At 38.3% G+C, this 20,737-nt stretch overlaps 1 protein-coding gene across 1 annotated transcript in view; it reads right to left on the minus strand.

The window, feature by feature from the left end:
- LOC139709875 (solute carrier organic anion transporter family member 4A1-like) overlaps positions 1-20,737 on the minus strand; it is a 103,039-nt gene that overhangs the window by 12,905 nt on the left and 69,397 nt on the right. Inside the window, exons 2-4 of the mRNA XM_071621830.1 lie at positions 8,622-9,022; positions 2,178-2,492; positions 1,539-1,755 (exon numbers count right to left, since the gene is read on the minus strand). Coding sequence (XP_071477931.1) covers positions 1,539-1,755; positions 2,178-2,492; positions 8,622-9,022 — 933 coding nt within the window. The remainder of the gene's footprint in view (positions 1-1,538; positions 1,756-2,177; positions 2,493-8,621; positions 9,023-20,737) is intronic.

A 20,737-nucleotide genomic window follows, 5' to 3' on the forward strand; every position in this document is an offset into this window, starting at 1 on the left:
TTTTTTTTGGTAGATTTGTTATCAGAAAAGGGCTGCTATGTCATCAAGCATTAATTATTATGTATAGCATCTGCAACTTTTTCAGCTGTGATATGGAAATGAAGATGCGATAATTTACAGGATTTTGTACCTGAACGATTTCTTGAATTTGCTGTTAGACTTGGATATTCGCAGAAAATTCTATCTTAACAAAATCTTCATACCATACTGGTATTTTCGTTTGTATGTTTTAGTGTATATATTCTGGGAGGGGGGGGGGCGGGCGGAAATGAATCGTACTGAATTGAAAATTGCAATAAAAAATCAGACGAACGAAATGGCGTATGTTTCATTGCAAATCAGATATAACAAAAATATAGTGGCATTTTGAAAGTTGGTATGTTTTTACTATATATCGCTCTTTAACTAAAATATCTCCAATTAAGTACACCAAAATATTACCGAAACCATGATTTTGGTCCATTATTTTGACGAAACCGCTGGCATATTGTTTGTACTAATTTTATTCTGTGTGCTACGGCTAACTTGAACACAGTATAAACTTGCCCTCTATTAAAGCACACTTCCGCTGTAATCAAAAGCAGCATACAACATTATCATTTTTTTTAAATCTTAAAAACAGATTCCCTGTAACGTTTAATCTATCAGTTGACGCGTATGCAGTGTATAGTTCTTTTTCAAATAATAGAATTTATTGATTTCTCGAAGCAACATAATTATACAGAGGATGAATGAAATACATAATTATCAAAACCATATAAAGCCAAATCTTTGGTACAAAGGTGTTTTTTTTTCTGTTTTTTTTTTTCAAATATTCAAGTAACTCGCAAGGCATTGGGTCGCCACGGATATACCCTGCCCGAAAGCATGCATACATTTACATTACACAATAAAAACGAACTGCATACATTTGAATAAACCCGCTTGTTTACTTCATGCATATATACTATTTCAACAGCGGTTGCCACTGGCAACCCGAAGAACCCCTTTCGAGTAAGGATGAAGTCGCTCTTGGCAGTGCGACAGCCCGTCCAGGCCCACCCGACATGGCAACAGCGCGTGCATGCAAACTGTATATTAAAATACAGCAGTATCATACCAGTGTACAGGTTAATGTATAGTTCTTACTAATTAGAGAGAGCAGAGAAATCAACAATTGTTTCGCAGTGTAATTTATATCAAACATGTCAGGCATACGACCAAATGAGGTTTCAGTATCGTGACGTATAATTGCAATGAACTTAACTCCTTAACTTCCTTATACCCCTCTATATAGACAAGGCAATACATTTATCGATGGGTTAGGCAGGGTTCATGAAGTAAAAATCAATTTCCCAATAAAGTCCAACAAAGAGTGCCGATGAGAACCACTGAATGCTGAGTATTATGAGTCGAAATATTTAGCCTCCTATTATCTAGTGAGAATGACATATTTGCTGACATCTAATAGGAATTTATACTTCTCTAATCCAATCAATCCAATCCAATCCAATCAAATCAAATCATGCATTTTCTTTTTCCACCTTTGGTGTGTCTACCTAGATAAATGCCTGCCGAAGCGGGGGCGACGTTTTCGTCGATATAGGTGATGCCCAGCGTGTAGATGGGCGAAGCCCCCAGCCCGTGTAGGATCTGCGCGCCGATGAACACCCAGAAGTAGTTGCTCAGCCCCTGGACCTCGTCGCCGGGCCCGTTGTCGATGTTGGAGCCGTTGAGGCTGTGGTTGAAGGCACTGCACTCGTCCGAGTGGATCTCCTGGGCAGCGGAAAGTGACGAGGCATTGATGAAAATGACCCAAACTGCAGTTCTTCCGAATATTATGATTATAGAGTCAAACTGGCAATGACACATTCTTGCAAAAATTCGGACGGATGACAGAAACTTACACTCATAACATTCTCTGTTATAAAGTATAGCACAACTATTTACATCTCAAGCATTTCTACCACCTCTTTAGAAACGACAATTGTGCAGTACTTTATTTTCTTTAGTTTCATTTAAATGTTCGACAAATTTTGGCAGCATTGAATGGACGACTTCACTGATAATGGTGGTAATGATATCAAGGGGAATTATAAATGATAACATTAAAGGGCATATAAAAACGATGAAATGACAGCAAATAAAAGCAAAAACAAACCAAACACAAGCAAACAAACACACAGACATATATGCACCTCGCCGTAGATCATGTACGGCCCCGTGGTGAACTGCGGGCTGGCGAAGAGGAACGACCCGCAGGCGAAGATGAAGGCGCCGATGCCCAGCCACATCGGCTTGTGACCGCGCTCGCCGACGTACGTGACGAAGACGATGATGATCATGACGGTGAAGTCGAAGCTGCTGGAGATGAAGCCCGTGCGGACGCTGGGGAAGTTGTAGCGGCGCTCGAGCGACGTGACGACCACGTAGACGAGCCCGTTGACGGTCATGCCCTGGGCGACGACGAAGAGTGAGAGGAACACCAGATACCCGATCGGGTTGTTGCACACCTGCATAGTAAAGAGTATATATGAGATGGTTCCAAAAAATTAACAATCGAGTTGACGATATTAAACTAAAACTAAAACAAATACACGTTATCTATGAAATTTTAACTTGTTTTTTTATTTTATAGGACATGCCATTTTGTTCTCTCTCTCTCTCTCTCTTTCTCCATCAATAATTTGGGGTTTTTTAACGTTTTAATAAAAAAAATTATACAAAATCACACTATTTACATCAATTTACATGATTAAAATAACACAATCACTGAACAATGTAGAGTAATTGTAAAGAAAACAATGAGTAGAATATCAAGTTACAAGATACGAATCAGATCTTGTTCAAGGGCGAAGATCCGAGGTGGGGAAGGAGAATAAAAAAAAACAGACAAACAAACAAACAAACTAATGAGTGACCAATTAACAATTACACCCTCCCCTGCAATAAAAAAAAAAAGGTGTGTGCATTGCAGAGACTGGAACAAGCAAAACCAGGGACGAGGAGATCCACATTACCCAAACATAACTTGAACTTCCACACCAACTACACCTCCCCCCCCCCCCCCAATAATTTGGGTTTTCACTCCAGAGCATCACATTTTATGTTGTATAATAGTGGATGCTTTTTCATAATTATTACTATGTTATAGCAAATCGAAAGTAATAAATTGTTGCGCCCTGCATCACTTTTTTTTTTTCGTGAAAACAATTCCAACAACTTTATTAGGTATGTTTACTCTATAAAATTTTGTTTGTTTGCTTTTACCCTGTTTATCATAATCAACTTCAATATTGGTCGACATAGCTATTTATTCATTTTCGAATGAAGGGCAAGAACTTCCCCCTCCCCTCCTCCTCCTCCTCCTACCCCCCCCCCCCCCCCCCCCATCAAATATGGTGCATCGTCTTTCTGAATAAATCATCAGCAGACGAGACAAGCATAATAAACGAGGTTAAAGGGATCGTACAGTTTTGGTTGAGACCTAATTTCAGGTTTCTAACATTTCTTATTGAAATACAGTAATTAGAAACCTCTTATGAAATATGAAAGAGCATGTAATTCTATGAGGACTTCAACGTTTATTTGATGAAAATTGGTTTTGAAATGGCTGAGATATCCGAAAAAAGAGCGATTCTAATAAAGTGTGGGACCCACACTTTATTACGATCGCTTTGTTTTACTTTGTTTTTGGATGTTTCTGTCATTCCAAACCCGATTTTCATCAAATTAACTTTTAATTCCTCTTAAAATGGTATGCTCTGTGCTATATCATAAGTGTTTTCTTGGTATCTCGCAAAAAGTTAAAAGCCCAATTCTCATCTCCTCCAATACTGTACCATCCCTTTAAAGATACACAAATAAAGAGTTCCTCCCTTTCGGATTTCTTTCATGAATAGCACCTTCTCCGCATGAAAATGAACGCTTTGACAACATGAACGCTTTAACAACCAGCAATATTGTGCTCCGTCGCTAACACATCCTCAAGATCATTTGCCATAGAGCTCGTATTCATTTGAATTTGAGGATTTGGGGATATGTGTATTGGTGTACAGTGCGTGCATTTCTATGATTTCGTCTTACAGAATTACATTGTTATCTGTGTTTCTATTATTCGCGTTCTTGAGTTGGCAGATTTTATAGACTTCTACTTGTGGTGATGGCGTTGCTCAGGAAAGTGCTAGATAGAAAAATCATACAATTGTATAAACACACGTGTACACGCACGCACACACACACACACACACGCACACACACACACACACACAGACATTTATACTATGTGTGATATACCTTGTAGTCCACATTTTCCACAATACATACACGCCAATGCAAGGAAAAACATTAATGACAGCGCGTGGTAAAAATGTTCAAAGAAGTGTCGTTTCCGCCAAATCTGCGGCACATCAGCATGGAATGACAAGTAAGCCGGATTCACAGCGTGCCTTTACGCCTGATTAGCGACGGGTACGACCAGGCAGCTAAAAAACTGTACAGAGATTCGTCTTGAAGAAGTCTTGCCTCACACACGTATAAAGGGGACAAAATATAAACTTCTGTTTTCGTGACAGACGAAAAGAAAAGGAAAAACATCGTGTTAGGATTCCGCGCACACGTTCGTGAAAGCCAATGTACCATGACTAATGGATGGGTTGGAATATTGAAGGACGCCGTGTTGCGTTGCCCATAGCAACGCTCTCTTCCATTGTACAGCGTCTTGTCGCTAAAGCTTTCTTTCGCGAAGCTATAATAGCTGGGTTCATATCACTGGAAGTAGTGCAAGAACGACAATGGAGTTTCAAGATGTAAATGTATTGTATACTAGTACACAGTGAGTGCATGGAGGTAAGAATACACTCCCTATATGCTCGTGAGTAATGCTGTTCGCAGACACAAGGGTGTGATGTTCGCTGCAAAGCCGTGCCTACAATGCAAAACAGAATCACGTATTATACCATGTCATACCTGAAGGTTGAAAGGTTCATGCAGTCGCATGTTTATATTCGCTGCCAGACTTTTCTTTGATTTGCCTTCATTTCTTCTGATATCAACTTAAAGGTAAACTTAGATTAAGAGCCGGAAGGGGACTATATAGGTAAAAGCTAAGTAGACTGATGTTGAAATATATATACGTAACTCAGTGATGTTACCAAACTCGTATAGAAGTAATAAGTTGTAGACAAGTACAAGTTGAATAAAGACTTACGCATTAAATTTATTCCAAATCACATTGACCACCATTCTAAACATGTTCCATAGGCAATTTGTTGGGTAATGCAGTCGCATGATTGCTCAGAAACATTTTTTTTTTCATTTGTATATACGTCTACTCACTGGAAATCTACCTGAAAACATCGATAGACTGTATACAACATTTTACCCGTGGTGCTGAACGAGTCAGTATATAGACTTCGAGTTGTAGGCGAATAAATATGTCACAAATAATTAATCTACACTGTAATCAGAAGGGAAAATCAGCGATCTTCATCGAGTGCCATAATGACGCAGGCAGATGCAATATCAGCACAGAAACATGCAATTAAAGTTTGCCCTATAGAACTCATCGGCTTTTATACTTTTCTAGATTGTAACGTTGACAGCCACGATAAAGAACAAAGGGGATTAGTGGGCGAAATCCTATATATAGCACAGCTTTGAAGCGAGCCAGTTTTCTATATTATTACACTTTTTGACAAGAATAGATGGTGTTTTGAAACGAATGATCAGTGTCATATCATTTTAAGAAAACGAGATTCTGATAGAACCGATTATAAAATGAAAACCAAACCAACAACGATTCATCTCACTGAAGCTATCATTAAATGATTAAGTATGTCAAGACATTTCCATAGACAACTTTGATTAAACTGAGTTATATAGAAGCTATCATTACGCCTAAGATTTCAGGATCACAAACTATTATAAGGTTAAACTGAAATATTTTGACGGCTTGTCGATGAATGTTGGCAAGAAACTGGTCATGCTGTGTTTTATTGACGCAGGATATAAAATGTTATAAATTTCAAAAGAAAGAGGGGCAAATTACTTTGAAAGCGTTCGTGGAGAGAGGTAAAACTCTTTACCAGTAACATCGAGATACAAAACATGGGATTGCAGTAAACATAACTCTTGCGTGCAAGGACCAAATAAAAAGTCATGTTGCGAACGCACGACTTTATACACGTTTCGTGTTTGCGCTTCAGTATTATGTACATGTATAATCTTCTCACAGGGTATGCACTCTAGCTCATATTACACCTTTCGAACTGCTAAGTACTGGTGTCAATAGCTGTTAAACAGTTGTTGGTGCGTTGCTGTCGTTATAAGAGTCTATTACCATTACATCCGCCTGTTGGGCTTCGTTTCTTTTAAAAGGATTGCATATTAGCTTGGGGGGGGGGGGGACACATCTGCTAGCATAAGAAATAGAGGGAAGTATAGAGTCATTCACTATACTTCCAACAGATATTATAGTCTGAAGGTTTCTACCATGTCGCCAGTTCCAGTAACAATTTCCAACGACATTCTAGGATATGATTTCCACTCCTTTTCTTCCTCCCCCCCCCCCCCCCCCCCACATGACTTCACTGAAATTTATTTTTCAGGGTTAGGAAGGCGATGAAATTCAATTGTGCATTACGTTTGTTGGGTGTTCTTTTTGTGCATGTGTTTATTTGTGTTTTGATCGTTGATTCTTGATACGAGGTATACTTCTCAAAGAAATGAATCGATAATGGGGGGGGGGGGGGATAAAATAATATTTTCCACTGCTGCTGCTGGTGGTCCGCTGAAAGACGTATGCTTCTCTTGTAACTGTGGTAATTTACCATTAGCAACCTCCTTGTCATGTACACTGTGTATGGCTTTCGGTACGGAGAGGAGCTTAAGTCACTCTAAACCCAGGAATAAACGATGAAGCTTTACGTATTCTTCTTTTCCCAATTTAGTATGATCATGTATGGCGGTGGCAAGGGTGGTGGTGGTATAAGAATGCAGTATCGCTTTCATCACTATCACCATCACTATCGCTATCGCGGCTGTCATCAATGTCAAAAGGAACATGATACATTGCATAAACCCATTCAGCTTCACCATCATCATAAAGTGCTATTGACACCATACCCGTGCATGGACGTTAATTCCCAACGAGACTAAAAGAGTCAACAGTCGCGGTCACACAGGCGAAAGATGGAGATCTTAAAGATCGAGATCTTAAAGATCGCGATCTTAAAGATGGAAATCTTGAAGATCGCGATCTTAAATTTTGCGATCTTTTGCCAGTGTGACCGCGACTAAAGAGATGACTACATTTCTATAAGCCATTCACAATGAGCACCAGTCCAAAATGACCTCTGGAACCACAGACTTTACAAAACGTGGAATAATCTACTCGAAGAGCACTTGAAAACAACCAAGCATAAGAAAGTTGCAATTTATAAGTATGTAAGTGCTGCATGAATGTATTTTGTTTATTTGGTTGAAAAAAAAACACGCATCACCTGTACATTCCAATTTGCACCTGGCTATGCATATTTATCATGTAGTTTTTATGAAGACCTTTTCAAGTGTTCACATACCTCAGTTCAAGTCAATTTCAAGAGAAATTAAGTTATCATGTACTACTATCTGAACATGATGCTTAGATAGTGACTGCGTGAAATGGCTTACTATCGAAACACGCCCCCACACTTCTACGATACTCTTGCCGTTCGCCACCTCTACGAAAGTGCGCAGTGAAACCAACGAGCGTCCGCTCTCTCCACTTCAACATCAAGTGGCATAACCGCATCTATAAAGTCATTTTTATGAATCTGCGTCAGGCATGGGACACCTACTGTAGTTTTTACCCTCTTCCTCGGCCTCACACGTTTAATTAAGGATTGAATCTATAACGGCCTGTCCACGACAAAAAAAAAAAAAAAAAAAAAAAACCGGTAATTTATACGGGTATGCATTTAAGTGCTAGTCTCTTTACAAGACTTCATTTATTAGAACTTGTATATGTACATGTATCTCGTGAAATGTTTTTTTTTTTTCTAGCTTAATTCACGATGGTCTCAGTCATGATTATGTTTAAACATCACTTTATTTTTTTTTTCGGGGGGGGGGGCGTTGCTTAGTGTTTTTTGTGTGTGTGTGTTTTGTTTTCGTTTTGTTTTGTTTTGTTTAAGGACGTAGCCTCGTACCGTGGTTGGTATCGTAACTGATAATGATGTGTTACAGTGATGGAAAATGATTGTACCATGCGATGATTAACCTGCTGCATTCGACATAACCCAGTTACACACCAAGACACTACATGTTCTCGTACATAAGCAATGTGTTAAACGCCTGTGGGAAACGGTGGATAACTCAAATCCGCTCCTGAGAACTGTGCAATGCTTCTAGATTGTATTTTTGTATTTTTGTAGCTTGTCCTCTTGTTCTCTACTCATTTAATTACCTGTCATACCAGTTTGCAAGATGTCTCTACATGCATTACTCTGTGTTATTTTTTTTTTCTATTTTGATTTACTTCAATTGTTTTCCTTGTCACATGTTACACTCTATCTGACTTCCCTTTGGTTCTAATCATTATGCTGTCTTCCCTCTTTTAATCAGAATATCGTATTTCGTTGATCCACCACACGATATCTCACCTGTATACATTTCGGTCTCCACGAATACCAGCCGCAAAGATAGCTCCCGGCGTCGTCCTTGCCGTCGTCGCCGTCGCTTCCGTTTTCCTCCACCAGGTCGTTCTGACTCGACGTCTCTTCGCCGGCCTTCCGGTGAACGCCGTTGGCAATGTTCTTCCGCTCCAGCTGCTGCGCGCTCCCGATGTCGGTTATGCGCAGCGAGCCGTTAGAGGGCGTGTGGATGTCGGCGTGGACCAACGTGCCGTTGGACAGGCCCGCCGTCCCGTTGATGCTCGAGCTCGTGTCCGAGAGGGACACTTCCTGCTCGTTGGCGGTCAGGGAGTCCCTGGACCCTGTCTGTTCGTTGGACTGGACCATGTCCTCGTTTGATTGCTCGGGAGCTGCCTGGACCGAGGACAAGCCTAAAAAACACATAACAAAACAGCAGGTTCAAAACAAAGAATCCTCGTCAAGTAAGGCCATTATACTCTGATAATATAAGATATGCATGTCATCACAAACGTCTACTGATCAGGTTATCAAACATCAATGTACCTGTTTGGTACGCTGTATTCCTAAATTCTCTCCTATAAGTACGCATTTCAATGCCATAGACTTATCTCACTTATGAAAAAAAAAAGCAAATCAAAGAGTTCCAATCCAACAAGGCTTACTCTGATAACAAGCGACCTGTTGTCACGGAAGTCAGTAGCTGATAAAAGTTATCAAACATGAACGTACCTGTTTGACATACACTGCATGTTCCTAAATTCTCTCATATTATTTAAGCTCTTCATTGACATAGAACTGTCCCATTAATCAAACAAAAAAGCAAAGAACGAAATAAACGCGCAACAGGTACACACACACACACACACACACACACACACACACACACACACACACACACACACACACACAAACACACAAACAAACAATCATGTAGCACAGAAACTGGTCACATTGCACAGCCAGCAACCAGATAAACACAGTGGACAATGTTAGCTTGTTGCCACCTTCTAGTTATTTATAAACACTGCACCACTGAGTCTGATGACTATATCAATAAATTCTTGTCAACTCACTTCAAACATAAGAGATTCAGTAACGGTCTGTGCTCAAGTAAAAACGGAAGGCCTTGTGAGGTTATATGTCATTTGCCACCTCATTTAATTTACATACAACTTGTATATTGTGACCAATTTAGTTCGTATATATCCAACTTTAAAACCCCATTCCACCATTCTGCGTCTATTTATAAGGGCAAGACTACCGTTACGTCATTTCCTGTGTAATCTAATTAATATCTTTTATATTCATGATGAAGTAAACAACACAGAACAGGGGGAAGGGGGCAATTGCCTATACGATTGCAGTGCAAAGGCATGATGATTGCGGGGTACATGGTGTTTACGTCAAACACGACACGGTCGAGTGTCAGAAGTCGAAAGAGCGTAATATAACACCCAATGGAAAGTAATGCGTGTAGCACTTATAGGTTTAAAATTACACGTCGAAGTATACACCACTGAGCTGAATGAAGGATACGAGCCGAAAAGTGCGATTCAATTTTTTTTTTTCTGTCTCTTACGAACACAGTTCGTGGTGCAGGGGAATACAAGTGACAAATAAGTTTTTCTGGCATATACATGCAGGAAAACGAACACACGAACTATAAAATATGAACATGCACACTGTTATTGTGCATGGCAAGAATGAACGACGCATTTTCAAGAGACCTCTATAATCCTTCTTTTGGTTCGCTAAACGTCCATGAATAATAAGTGTATTGCATGGCATGTTGTACATCATGTAAGACCTAAGAAACGATGCAGGACTTGCATATAACTTGAGTATCGTTTTTTCCTAACACTCTAAATGTATATGGAAGTGTATGAAACCATACAAAGTTTGAAACTATAAATAGTGCTTCATACTGCACCTAATTTAAGTAAGAACTAAACCATGATGACTGCACGCATAACAAAGCTCTCTGGAAAGAGCTCTGTCTCCCTGTGAAAGGAATACCCAAAAGCAGACTCTGTAATTAGTGTAAAAGACATCCCAAAGATAAAAACAACAAGTGAACAAAATGAAAGTCGGGACACAGTCGGACGAACCAAGACACACAACGTCACATTATATCTGAATAATTATACTGGAGACATGACAATTTATGGATTATTCACCAATCAAAAATTACGCAAAAAGAATAAAAAGGAAATACATGGGACTGCTTTGGACAGACAACTTAATCAATGAGACCAAGAACAACGTTTTGAAACACGCATGGACCTGATCGTTATAAGGTCTTATCACTGGCGAACAGGAGGGAAGAAAACCTCGATTAGAGTTGCTTTCCTTGGACGGTTGTTGATAGCGTTCGTCGGAAATTTGCATTTCCGTATATAGTAGATTGCAAAACTTGCACTCTTTCTGTCTGCGTAATGGTCTGGGACTAAGCCAAATGCACCTCCCTTCCCACCCCACCCCAATACAACAGATAAAGAAAAGACATTGAACAGAGTTGTACAGGGTGTCACAGGAAAAAAATACACTGTTAAAATTCCCCCCCCCCCAAAAAAAAAAAGCGAAACAAAACACTGATTTGGGGGAAAATTATGGTTAGCTTTGGCTCTTCTATCGTATGACACCAACAAGTCCGAAATCATTATTTTATGCTCATCTGGTGAGCACTGCCCACTTTTGTAAAGGACATGTAAAGTAGGCTGCTAAGAAAATTACTATCCATTTAGATGGCTGGAGACGTAGCATCAAGAAGCTTGAAGCTCCATGGTAGCATAGACCTGTGGCTGCGAGTACCCCCCCCCCCCCACAAAAACACACACACGCACACACAAGGAAATGGTAGAGTTTTGGGTAAGGGAGTGTGCAGTGTGTGGGATGGAATTTTTTGGTGCGGAGCAAAAACCTGAGAATGGAGCAACAGTGAAACATTACGCCTTGTGACGCGTCTCAAACACACACACTGCCTCCCACACACACTTTTTCACCCGTAGTGTGTAGCCAACTCTAGCGCAACCTAATTTTCACGCCCTTTATGAAATGGGGGGGGGGGGGTTGCTCACTCAAGCATAAAACATTTTCGGATTTCTTGGTGTCATATTTCATGATGAAACAGACTTTTCACCTATACAATCCCATGTATATATACAAGTACCTAAAAAATAAAAAAAAAATACGATAAATACTTTCATTTCGGTGATATACATATTTTCTAATTATATCGTTTTATTTGGGACACCCTGTATGGATGCATATAGCGGCCTATACGGTATAACCGGAGGGCCAAACCCCAAAAAGTCGCTTACTTAACGAGTGAGTTGCACTCTCTCTACAAACTAAGTAGACCATGCTTATTTTCAAGTTTTTATTGTAACAAAAAACATTCCACTGGTCTACCTCAAAAAATTTGTTGCGAAAACCTCCAAATCCAAGATGGCGTCCACGATGGCCGCCATATTTACTGAATTTGTTATTTGAAAGATAGAATTTGATTGAAACATCAGATTTCAACAAATTTGATGTCATATGAAAGAGAATAAGATTTTCTACAAGTTGATACCATTTTTGTGGGTTATTGTGATAACTGGATTGAGATTTTAAGGAAAAAACACTCATTTTTTGATATTTTTCTGAAAAAAGGAAAATCATGAAAATGCTTGATTCATCATAAATCAAATAAACACCGAAGGATTATCTTGAAACATCTTAAGAATTTTGTTTGACATATAATTAATACTTGGAGAAAATTAGGGGTCAGTACCATTTTTGGTTCAGGAGTTATAATGTCTCAAACTTGAAAACTCACTATGTAAAAATGGCCACTTTAGTTGTGACAAGACTTCGTTGGTCGTAAAAAAAGCCTGCGCGCGCCAAGACTACTACACGCAACACTGGCACTGGCGGTTGTAGCAGTGCCAGTGGTGCGTGTAGTAGTCTAGGCAAATGCAGACTTTTTCTTTGACAAACAAGGGTTTGTGCCTGCAAACTAACTTTTCATACCAAGTGGTAGCTCAGGTGACGCTGATTGCTATTATTTCAAAGTAGATTGTTCTGAAGCAGATGAGATGAAGCAAAAAACATATTTCAAATAGAGGTAGAAGCTTGAAATAACCTTGCTATAGAAAGTTTAAAACAAAATTTGGATCAATCACTCAAAAAATTCAAGATTGCAGGTCATCAAAGCTGACATGGTGTATTGCGCCAAAGTAAATGTATCATTTCGATTTTTATACAATTTTGTCTGTTTTGGTGTATATTTATATGGCTTTTATATATTCTGAACATTTTGATGCTATTTCAAACCATCTTAGGTTTTTATGGAGACATTTGTCAGAATGCACCATGAATATTTCTCTAAAAAGTTACAAAAGATTAAATTAAAAATGTTTATGAAAACCATGCAGAAATCAAAATCTTTCCCATATAATCAATATTTGGAGGTCAGTATTGTATTTGGTTCAGGAATTATAATGTCTCAAACTTGAAATCCCATTTTACATAATATGTATTTGCACGCATCTGTTCCCAAAGACGTCACAGAGGGTCAAATCCAAGATCGTGCTTACTTTTCGAGTTCAACTCCCTCATACAACAAAACCATACATAATATTAAGCATACTAAGCAATGTTCCGTAAGTACACCTCAGTAGATTTGTTGCAAAAACCTCCAAAGTACAGATGCGGTCCAATAGGGCCGCCATTTTTATTGAATTTAACATTTCAAACATAAAATTTGATAGAGACATTGGATTGCAACAAATTTGATGTCATATGAAGGAGAGCAAATCTTCCTAAATGTTGATACCACTTTAGCTGTGTATTGTGATAAATTGGGGGGGGGGGGTTGTTTGCTTCTCTCTTGTTTTTTTTTGGGGGGGGAATCCATATTTTTATATTCTTTTGAAGAAAGGAAGAAATGTAAAAATGCATGATTTAGTATTTATCAAAGAAGAACTGAAGAATTATTTTGAAACCTGCGATTGAGATTGAGATTTACTGAGATTGAGACATAATTCATATTTCTGGAATTACAGGCAATATCATACACTGTTGACAAGTTAACATCTAAAACTTGAAAAAAAAAATATTCATGCATTATAAATTTTGCATACAATGTGTTTACCTGATGGTCACATATAATACTGTAATGGTCTAGTGACTTGCAAGTACCTGCATGCAAACTAACTTTTCATGCCAAGTGGTAGGTGACGCTGGTCGCTATTACTGTAGCATTTCATTATAGTAGATTGTTCTGAGGCAGATAAGATTGAACAGAAAGTATTTTCCAAAAAGAGATTGATAGGAGCTTGGAATTTGGCACAAATTTTTCCAATGTGTAATAATTAGCGATAAAAACAGTATCAACATAAAATTCAAGATGGCGGTAATTAATCGACGTTGTCTTTCAAGGCATTATTTACCATTAGTGCACGTAAAACGAAAAGCCAGCTTTAATTAACTCCTCAAACTAGTTCTAAACTGTGAGTTAGGGATAGAACAACTAATGTACAAACTTAAATCAGTATATTTAATGCTAAATATTGTTAGATGTACTAAATAGATCTGATAAGAATGTTTTTTTTTTTTATAATTCAAATTCAAATTCAAATTCAAATTCAAATACTAAATTGTTAACAGTTATCATGGTTATGGTTTCTTGAAAAGAAATGGTGATATCTCCGTATGTTTTAGGCTTTATTATGATTTTTTTACATAGTAGAATGTTTTGTAATACAACAAACCTGCACATATAAATCGAATGTGATATCTCTCCCAATGGCAAACAATACCTTAAGTGTGTTGCGTCAAAGTTAAATCTCAACTTATAACTTATAATTTGATATATATTTTTAATCTTCTTATCTTTCTGTCTATTACATGTTTCTATACATCCGAACGATATTGTACTAGTGTAAACCATATTAAGGGTCTTTTTTTGGGGGGGGGGGGGTGGAGCTCATTCCAGTGTTTGGGTAAGGCCCAATCTTTGATAAAAAAAGAAATGCTTCTGTATCAAAGATACTATATGCTTTTTTACTTGTATGTTACTCTGCTGTTGTAGAAACGTGAATGATGATAGTATATGTGTAATAATGTCTGATCCGTAGATGTCCTTGAAAGCCCTTCTGATCCGAACCCCCCTCCCCCCCCCCAAAAAAAAAAAAAAAATCCGACATGGCGGCAATTTCTCTACTTTGCTCTTAAATGTGTTGTGCGAAATTACTTTTCAGTATATTGTTCGAATACAATTTTCCAAATTGATTACTCGTGCTGTATATTCACATTTACAAATAAGCATGCTGAAACTGTATTTACTGTTATCAGATTTTTCTTACATTGTTTTTGGGCTGACTTCATGTGGGTTATAGTGTCACAATTGATCTGAACTTATGCCATTGGTAGATGCTTTCCCCATATTAGATATCAGGATCACTCGAGAGTGAAAATATTCATTTTCATTCACTTTAGAGTGACCTCGGGGATCACTCGAAGAGTGACGAGTGATCCCTATTCAAAGGCAGGGCTCGACACTTACGGTGGTCCGGTGGCCCGGGGCCACCAAAAACGCATGTTGGGCCACCAAAATGTCAGAAATGAAGAATTTGGTGGCCTGATCGGGCCACCAAAAAAGGTCAGATATTTGCCTTTGGGCCACCAAAAATAAAAGTTAGTGTGGAGCCCTGCCTAAGGTCACTCTAAAATGAGTGAAAATGAACATTTTCACTCAAAAGTCACTCCAATTTCACTCTAAATTCACCGTTTTCTGTTATTCACTCCTCACATCAAAAGTAAAAACTTCCACTCGATTTGTTTTTTCTTTTTCAGAGAGCAGAATATCACTGCTTTTAAAAATGTGTCCATAAAAACCTAAGACGGTTTAAGATATCACAACAGACAAAATTGTATCAAAATCGAAATAATACATTTACTTTGGCGCAATACACTAGATCTATGTCAACTTTGATGGCTGTCATCTTGATTTTTTTTTTTTGAGCGGTTGATCTAAATTGAGTTTGAGTTGAGTTTGAGTTTGAGTTTATTTTATTTCACCACGGGTCACTCACTTCAGCCAATGGCTGTTCTTCTGTGAGTCCGTGAAGTAAAAAATCATACAATTACAAAATACAACATTTTATACATAGTATAGGAAACTTTTAAAAAAAAAGTAACAAAAAAGAAAAAAAAAGAAAAAATTAAATACAAAAATCAAACAAACAGACACTCAAAAACAAATCATAGGAAATCATGCATACTACATAAAGAAAATGAGAATTAAGATACTGAAAAAAAAAAACCAAAGGAAAACGATTAATGCACAGTGTTACAGTTCAATGCAAACAATTACTACGTATATAATTTATCCACCTTATGTTTAAATGTAAGAAAGGATACACTTTGCTTTACATCATCTGATAAATTATTCCATAATTTAGCGCCTCGATATGTTACACTACGTTTCTTAAAATTAGTTCTTGGGTGTGGTACATCTAGTTTCAATATTCCTTTTCTCAGTATGTAAATAGTCTGCTTAAATGGAAATAAATTACATACAATTTGTGGCATAATCCTATTTACAATTTTATACATCACATACAATAACTGTTTATCACTTCTTTCAATAAATGTATCTATCTTTAACTTTGCATTTGTTTGTATCAAATCAAATAATGCTTCACTCGAAAATCTCCATTTTACATTCATAGAAACTCTCAATGCTCTATTTAATAATTTCTGAATTTTGTCAATACGTATTTTCCCCGCGTTTCCCCAGATTATACTACAGTAATCAATCCTACTTTGAATAATAGTTTTATAGAAAATCAATGCCATTTGCTCTGTTATATAAGGTCGAATTCTTCTTAACAAATATAAAAGGGTTTGTAATTTTTTATACAATGAATCGATGTGATATGTCCACTCTAAATATTGATCAATTTGCACACCCAGATATTTACAATTTGAAACACGAGTAATAACAGTGTCCTTTATCTTAATACATGGTGGCTCTACTGAGTTGAGTTTCTTTCTTGACCCAATTAAAAGAAATTCACACTTTGTAACATTAAGAGCGAGCTTATTTCTGGTTAACCATCTATGTATTCTCACCAATTCTTCATTTAAAACGCCCGTCAATCTCTTCACATCACTACACGAGTAGTGTAGGCAGGTGTCATCTGCGTATAATGAAACCTTGCATTTCTTTACAGATAAAGGCAAATCGTTTATGTATAGAACAAAAAGTAAAGGGCCCAGATTTGACCCCTGTGGTATTCCACATGTGATTGTCCGTGGACTAGATTGTACACCGTTGATGATAGTGCATTGTGTGCGACTGGTAAGATAACTTCGGAACCATTCAACAACAACATTACTGATACCATACATACGTAATTTCTTTAAGAGGATACCATGGTCTACTGTATCAAAAGCCTTCTTTAAATCCAAGGTTACTATCCCAACAAAGTTGCCTTTGTCCATATTATCAAGCCAGTCTTCAGTGGTGGTAAGCAAGGCAGTCATGGTGGAATTGTTTGGCCTAAAGCCTGACTGGTGCTCACTAAGCAAATCATTCGTTTGCAGATATCCGTAGAGTTGATCAAATACTAACTTTTCTATAATTTTTGTGATAATCGATAATATTGATATAGGTCGGTAGTTACTCATATTAGTTTTCTCACCACCCTTGTGGACTGGCGTAATACGCGATCGTTTCCACGACAACGGCACCTTACTTTGTTGTATTGATTGATTAAATATATATGTCAACGGCTTAAAAACATAATCAGCTATTGATTTCAAAACGATAGCGGGAATATTGTCCAAACCAGTTGCTTTATCAACAGATAGACTATTCAAACTGCTCAAAACATCTTTCTCATCTATCTTTTTCAACTTAAAATCATTTCCGTTATCAACGATTCCAGGGTCATTGCTCCCATCTTCATCATTGACTTCAATGCTCCCTTGAATAACCTTTCCAATGTTTGTGAAGTGCTTATTGAAGCTATCTGCTATCTCAACTTTATCATATATGTCCCTGTTTTCATTTGCAATACACGTTATTCTTTCAGCCCGCGGTTTACGAGGTAAAACATAACTCAATGATTTCCATACGTCACCAGAGGTACCACAACTATTTTCAACACAGCTAGCAATATACTCTTTCTTTGCTTTCCGAATTTCATACGTTACTTTATTTCGCAGTAGCTTATACTTATTCCAGTCATCAGACAGACCTGATTTCTTTGCTACACACTTTTGTACATTTCTTAGTCTGATTAATTCGAGGACCTGCTCAGTGATCCAAGGTGATTCTTTTTTCTTTATTCGTTTTTTCCTCAGTGGGGCATGTTTGTCTATAATACCAGTTATCACCTCTTCAAACTTGTTGTACAATATCTCCACATCAGTTTCTGTCATCATATCATCCCATGCTACAGACGATATATCTTTTTTCAACAATTCAAAATCAACCTTCTTTAAGTTACGAGAAACCTTATACAAATGTCGAGCATCTTTCTGAGTGCGTCTTTTCCCAAAGGAACAATACACAAGATAATGATCACTTAAAGTTAGTGGCAATACATCCACCATACCTATTTTTTCTGCTGCATTAGTCATGATGAGATCAATTGTGGAAGATGAAGTAGCTGTATCCCTCGTTGCAGAATTCACTAACTGTTCATAACCATAACATTCAGTTACTTCAAACAACCTTCTAGTTTGCCACGATCTTTTCTCAGGCATTGTATTACAATTCATGTCACCAAGAAGTATACATTCATAATCTAAATCTTCTATCGACTGAAGTACTGACTCCAGCAAATCAAATGCGCTCCGATTTGAGTGAGGAGGTCTATACCACGTAGCAATCAATACTGGCTTTACATATACACGTTTTATTTCAATAATTAACATTTCCAGCTCGGAATTCATAAGGTCATATCTTACAGTATAATCAATTTCATCTCGCACATATACAGCTACACCTCCCCCTGATCTATCCCTGTCTTTACGAATTATGCTATAACCGTTACACAGTAATTCGTTATCATAAATTGATTCATTAAGATGTGTTTCACTCAGTGTTAACACGTGGATATTTGTTTGAGTAGTGAGTACACGTAATTCATCAATGTTCTTTGTCAGCGATGCACAGTTTAAATGTGCGATTTTGATTCCATCCGCACTGCGAAGGTTATCTATATGTTCTTCCAAGGACGCTAATACATTTCTTTTCGCTTTCCAGGGTTCCAAACCTCGATGTTCGTCACTGTGGGATGCATTTTCATTATCAGTGTGCAAACCTTCATCAGATATATCGTAAATGCAATCACTGTTTACATGAAATGGTAATTCAGATAGGCAACAACATCGGCAGATCCAGTCATCGTCTGAGACAAAAATGTCTTCACTGTAAGGGGTGCATTTCAAATGACACCAACGTCGACATACCGAACACAGGAGTGCATTTTGGTTGCATTGAACTTTTTTATCACAAACAATACATGGGTACTTAATATTCAAATTTGTCTTAGTTCACTAGTTGGTATTACAGCTAACCTTTCTTTACTGCAGCCTCTCGATGTCGGACATGTTCCTGATCGGGACTCGCTTGTCGTCTTTCCCGTAGATTTTGACTAGCGCGGTGATTTTTCCGTCTTTGGTCCATACTCGCTTCACGGACGACTTTTTCGCTGCGGCGTTGACGAGTGACCGTCGCTGCAGCGTCAGGTCCTCGTGAACGAAGATCGGGCTGCCTTTGAAGCGGGACTTCGCGTCGTAGACAATTTGACGAGTGTTGTAGACTGCAAATTTGACAATGATGGGTTTGGGCGTCTGTTGTCGCTCTGTTTCCTGTCTGGACCTGGGTGTAATACGATGGCTCCTGGCAATGCATGAAGACTGGAGGGTGATGCCAAGGTGTTTCTTGACAACATCCATGATGACGGCGTCAGTGTTTTCGTCCTTGGTTTCTGGAATCCCGTAGAATCTGAGACATTCTCGTCGGGAATACTGTTCCTGTTCTTCAATGTCATGCTGTACCTTTGAGATGTCGTTTTCCAATGCTTTCAGTTTTGCATTCACTGAGTGTTGTTCGGCCTTCAGCTGTGCAAGGTCCAGTGAAATGGCTTCGTACACACTCTGTGTCACTTTCTCCAAAATGGCGTCGGTGATTACCTCCTGCATTCTTTCAATGATGTCATCCGAGCACAATGCCTCCTTTATTTGCGCTTGAAGGGTTTCTTTGACGTTTTCCATGGTCAATGGTAAAGTCTCACTTCGGTGATCAGCTGGGGTCTGGGGGTCTGCGTCAACGGGAGAAGCCGGTGATGCTGCCCGAAGCCGATTTGTCCATGCGCCGTCACCTTGCTTGGACTTTCCAGGGGGTTTATTATTCGGCATTTTTCTTCGTGATTTCAGCAGCTATTCCTTCTTGTATGAGTGACGAAAATAGGTAGATGAAGAACTCAGCTCAGTCAGTCACTATTTATGCGCTGTTTGGTTTTATAAATCAGAATTTTAGCGTGAATCAGGCGTAATTTCGAAGCACGTAGCACGTAGCATGTAGCACGTAGCATGTTGTGTCTTAAACTATCTATAACAAGATTGGTGCCCAGTTTCAAGCTATTACCTCTATTTGAAATTTTGTTTGCTTCATCTCATCTGCTTCAGAATAATCTACTTTGAAATAATAGCGATCAGTATCACCTGAGCTACCACTTGATATGAAAAGTTAGTTTGCAGGCACAAACCCTTGTTTGTCAAAGATAAAGTCTGCATTTGCTAAGACTACTACACGCACTACTGGCGCTGCTACCAGCGCCAGTGCCAGTGGTGCGTGTAGTAGTCTTGGCGCGCGCAGACTTTTTTATGACCAACAAGGTCTTGGTCACAACTAAAATGGCCATTCTTACGTAGTGAGTTTTTAAGTTTGAGACATTATAACTCCTGAACCAAAAATGGTACTGACCCCTATTTTTCTCCAAATATTAATTATATGTCAAACAAAATTCTTGAGATGTTTCAAGATAATCCTTCAGTCTTTCTCTGATTTATGCTGAATCAAGCATTTTCATGATTTTCCTTTTTTCAGAAAAATATCAAAA

Source organism: Diadema antillarum, unplaced genomic scaffold (assembly GCF_040938485.1).
Source record: "Diadema antillarum isolate AM-2024a unplaced genomic scaffold, OU_Dant_1.0 seq00001476_RagTag, whole genome shotgun sequence".
Classification (NCBI taxonomy): Eukaryota; Metazoa; Echinodermata; class Echinoidea; order Diadematoida; family Diadematidae; genus Diadema; species Diadema antillarum.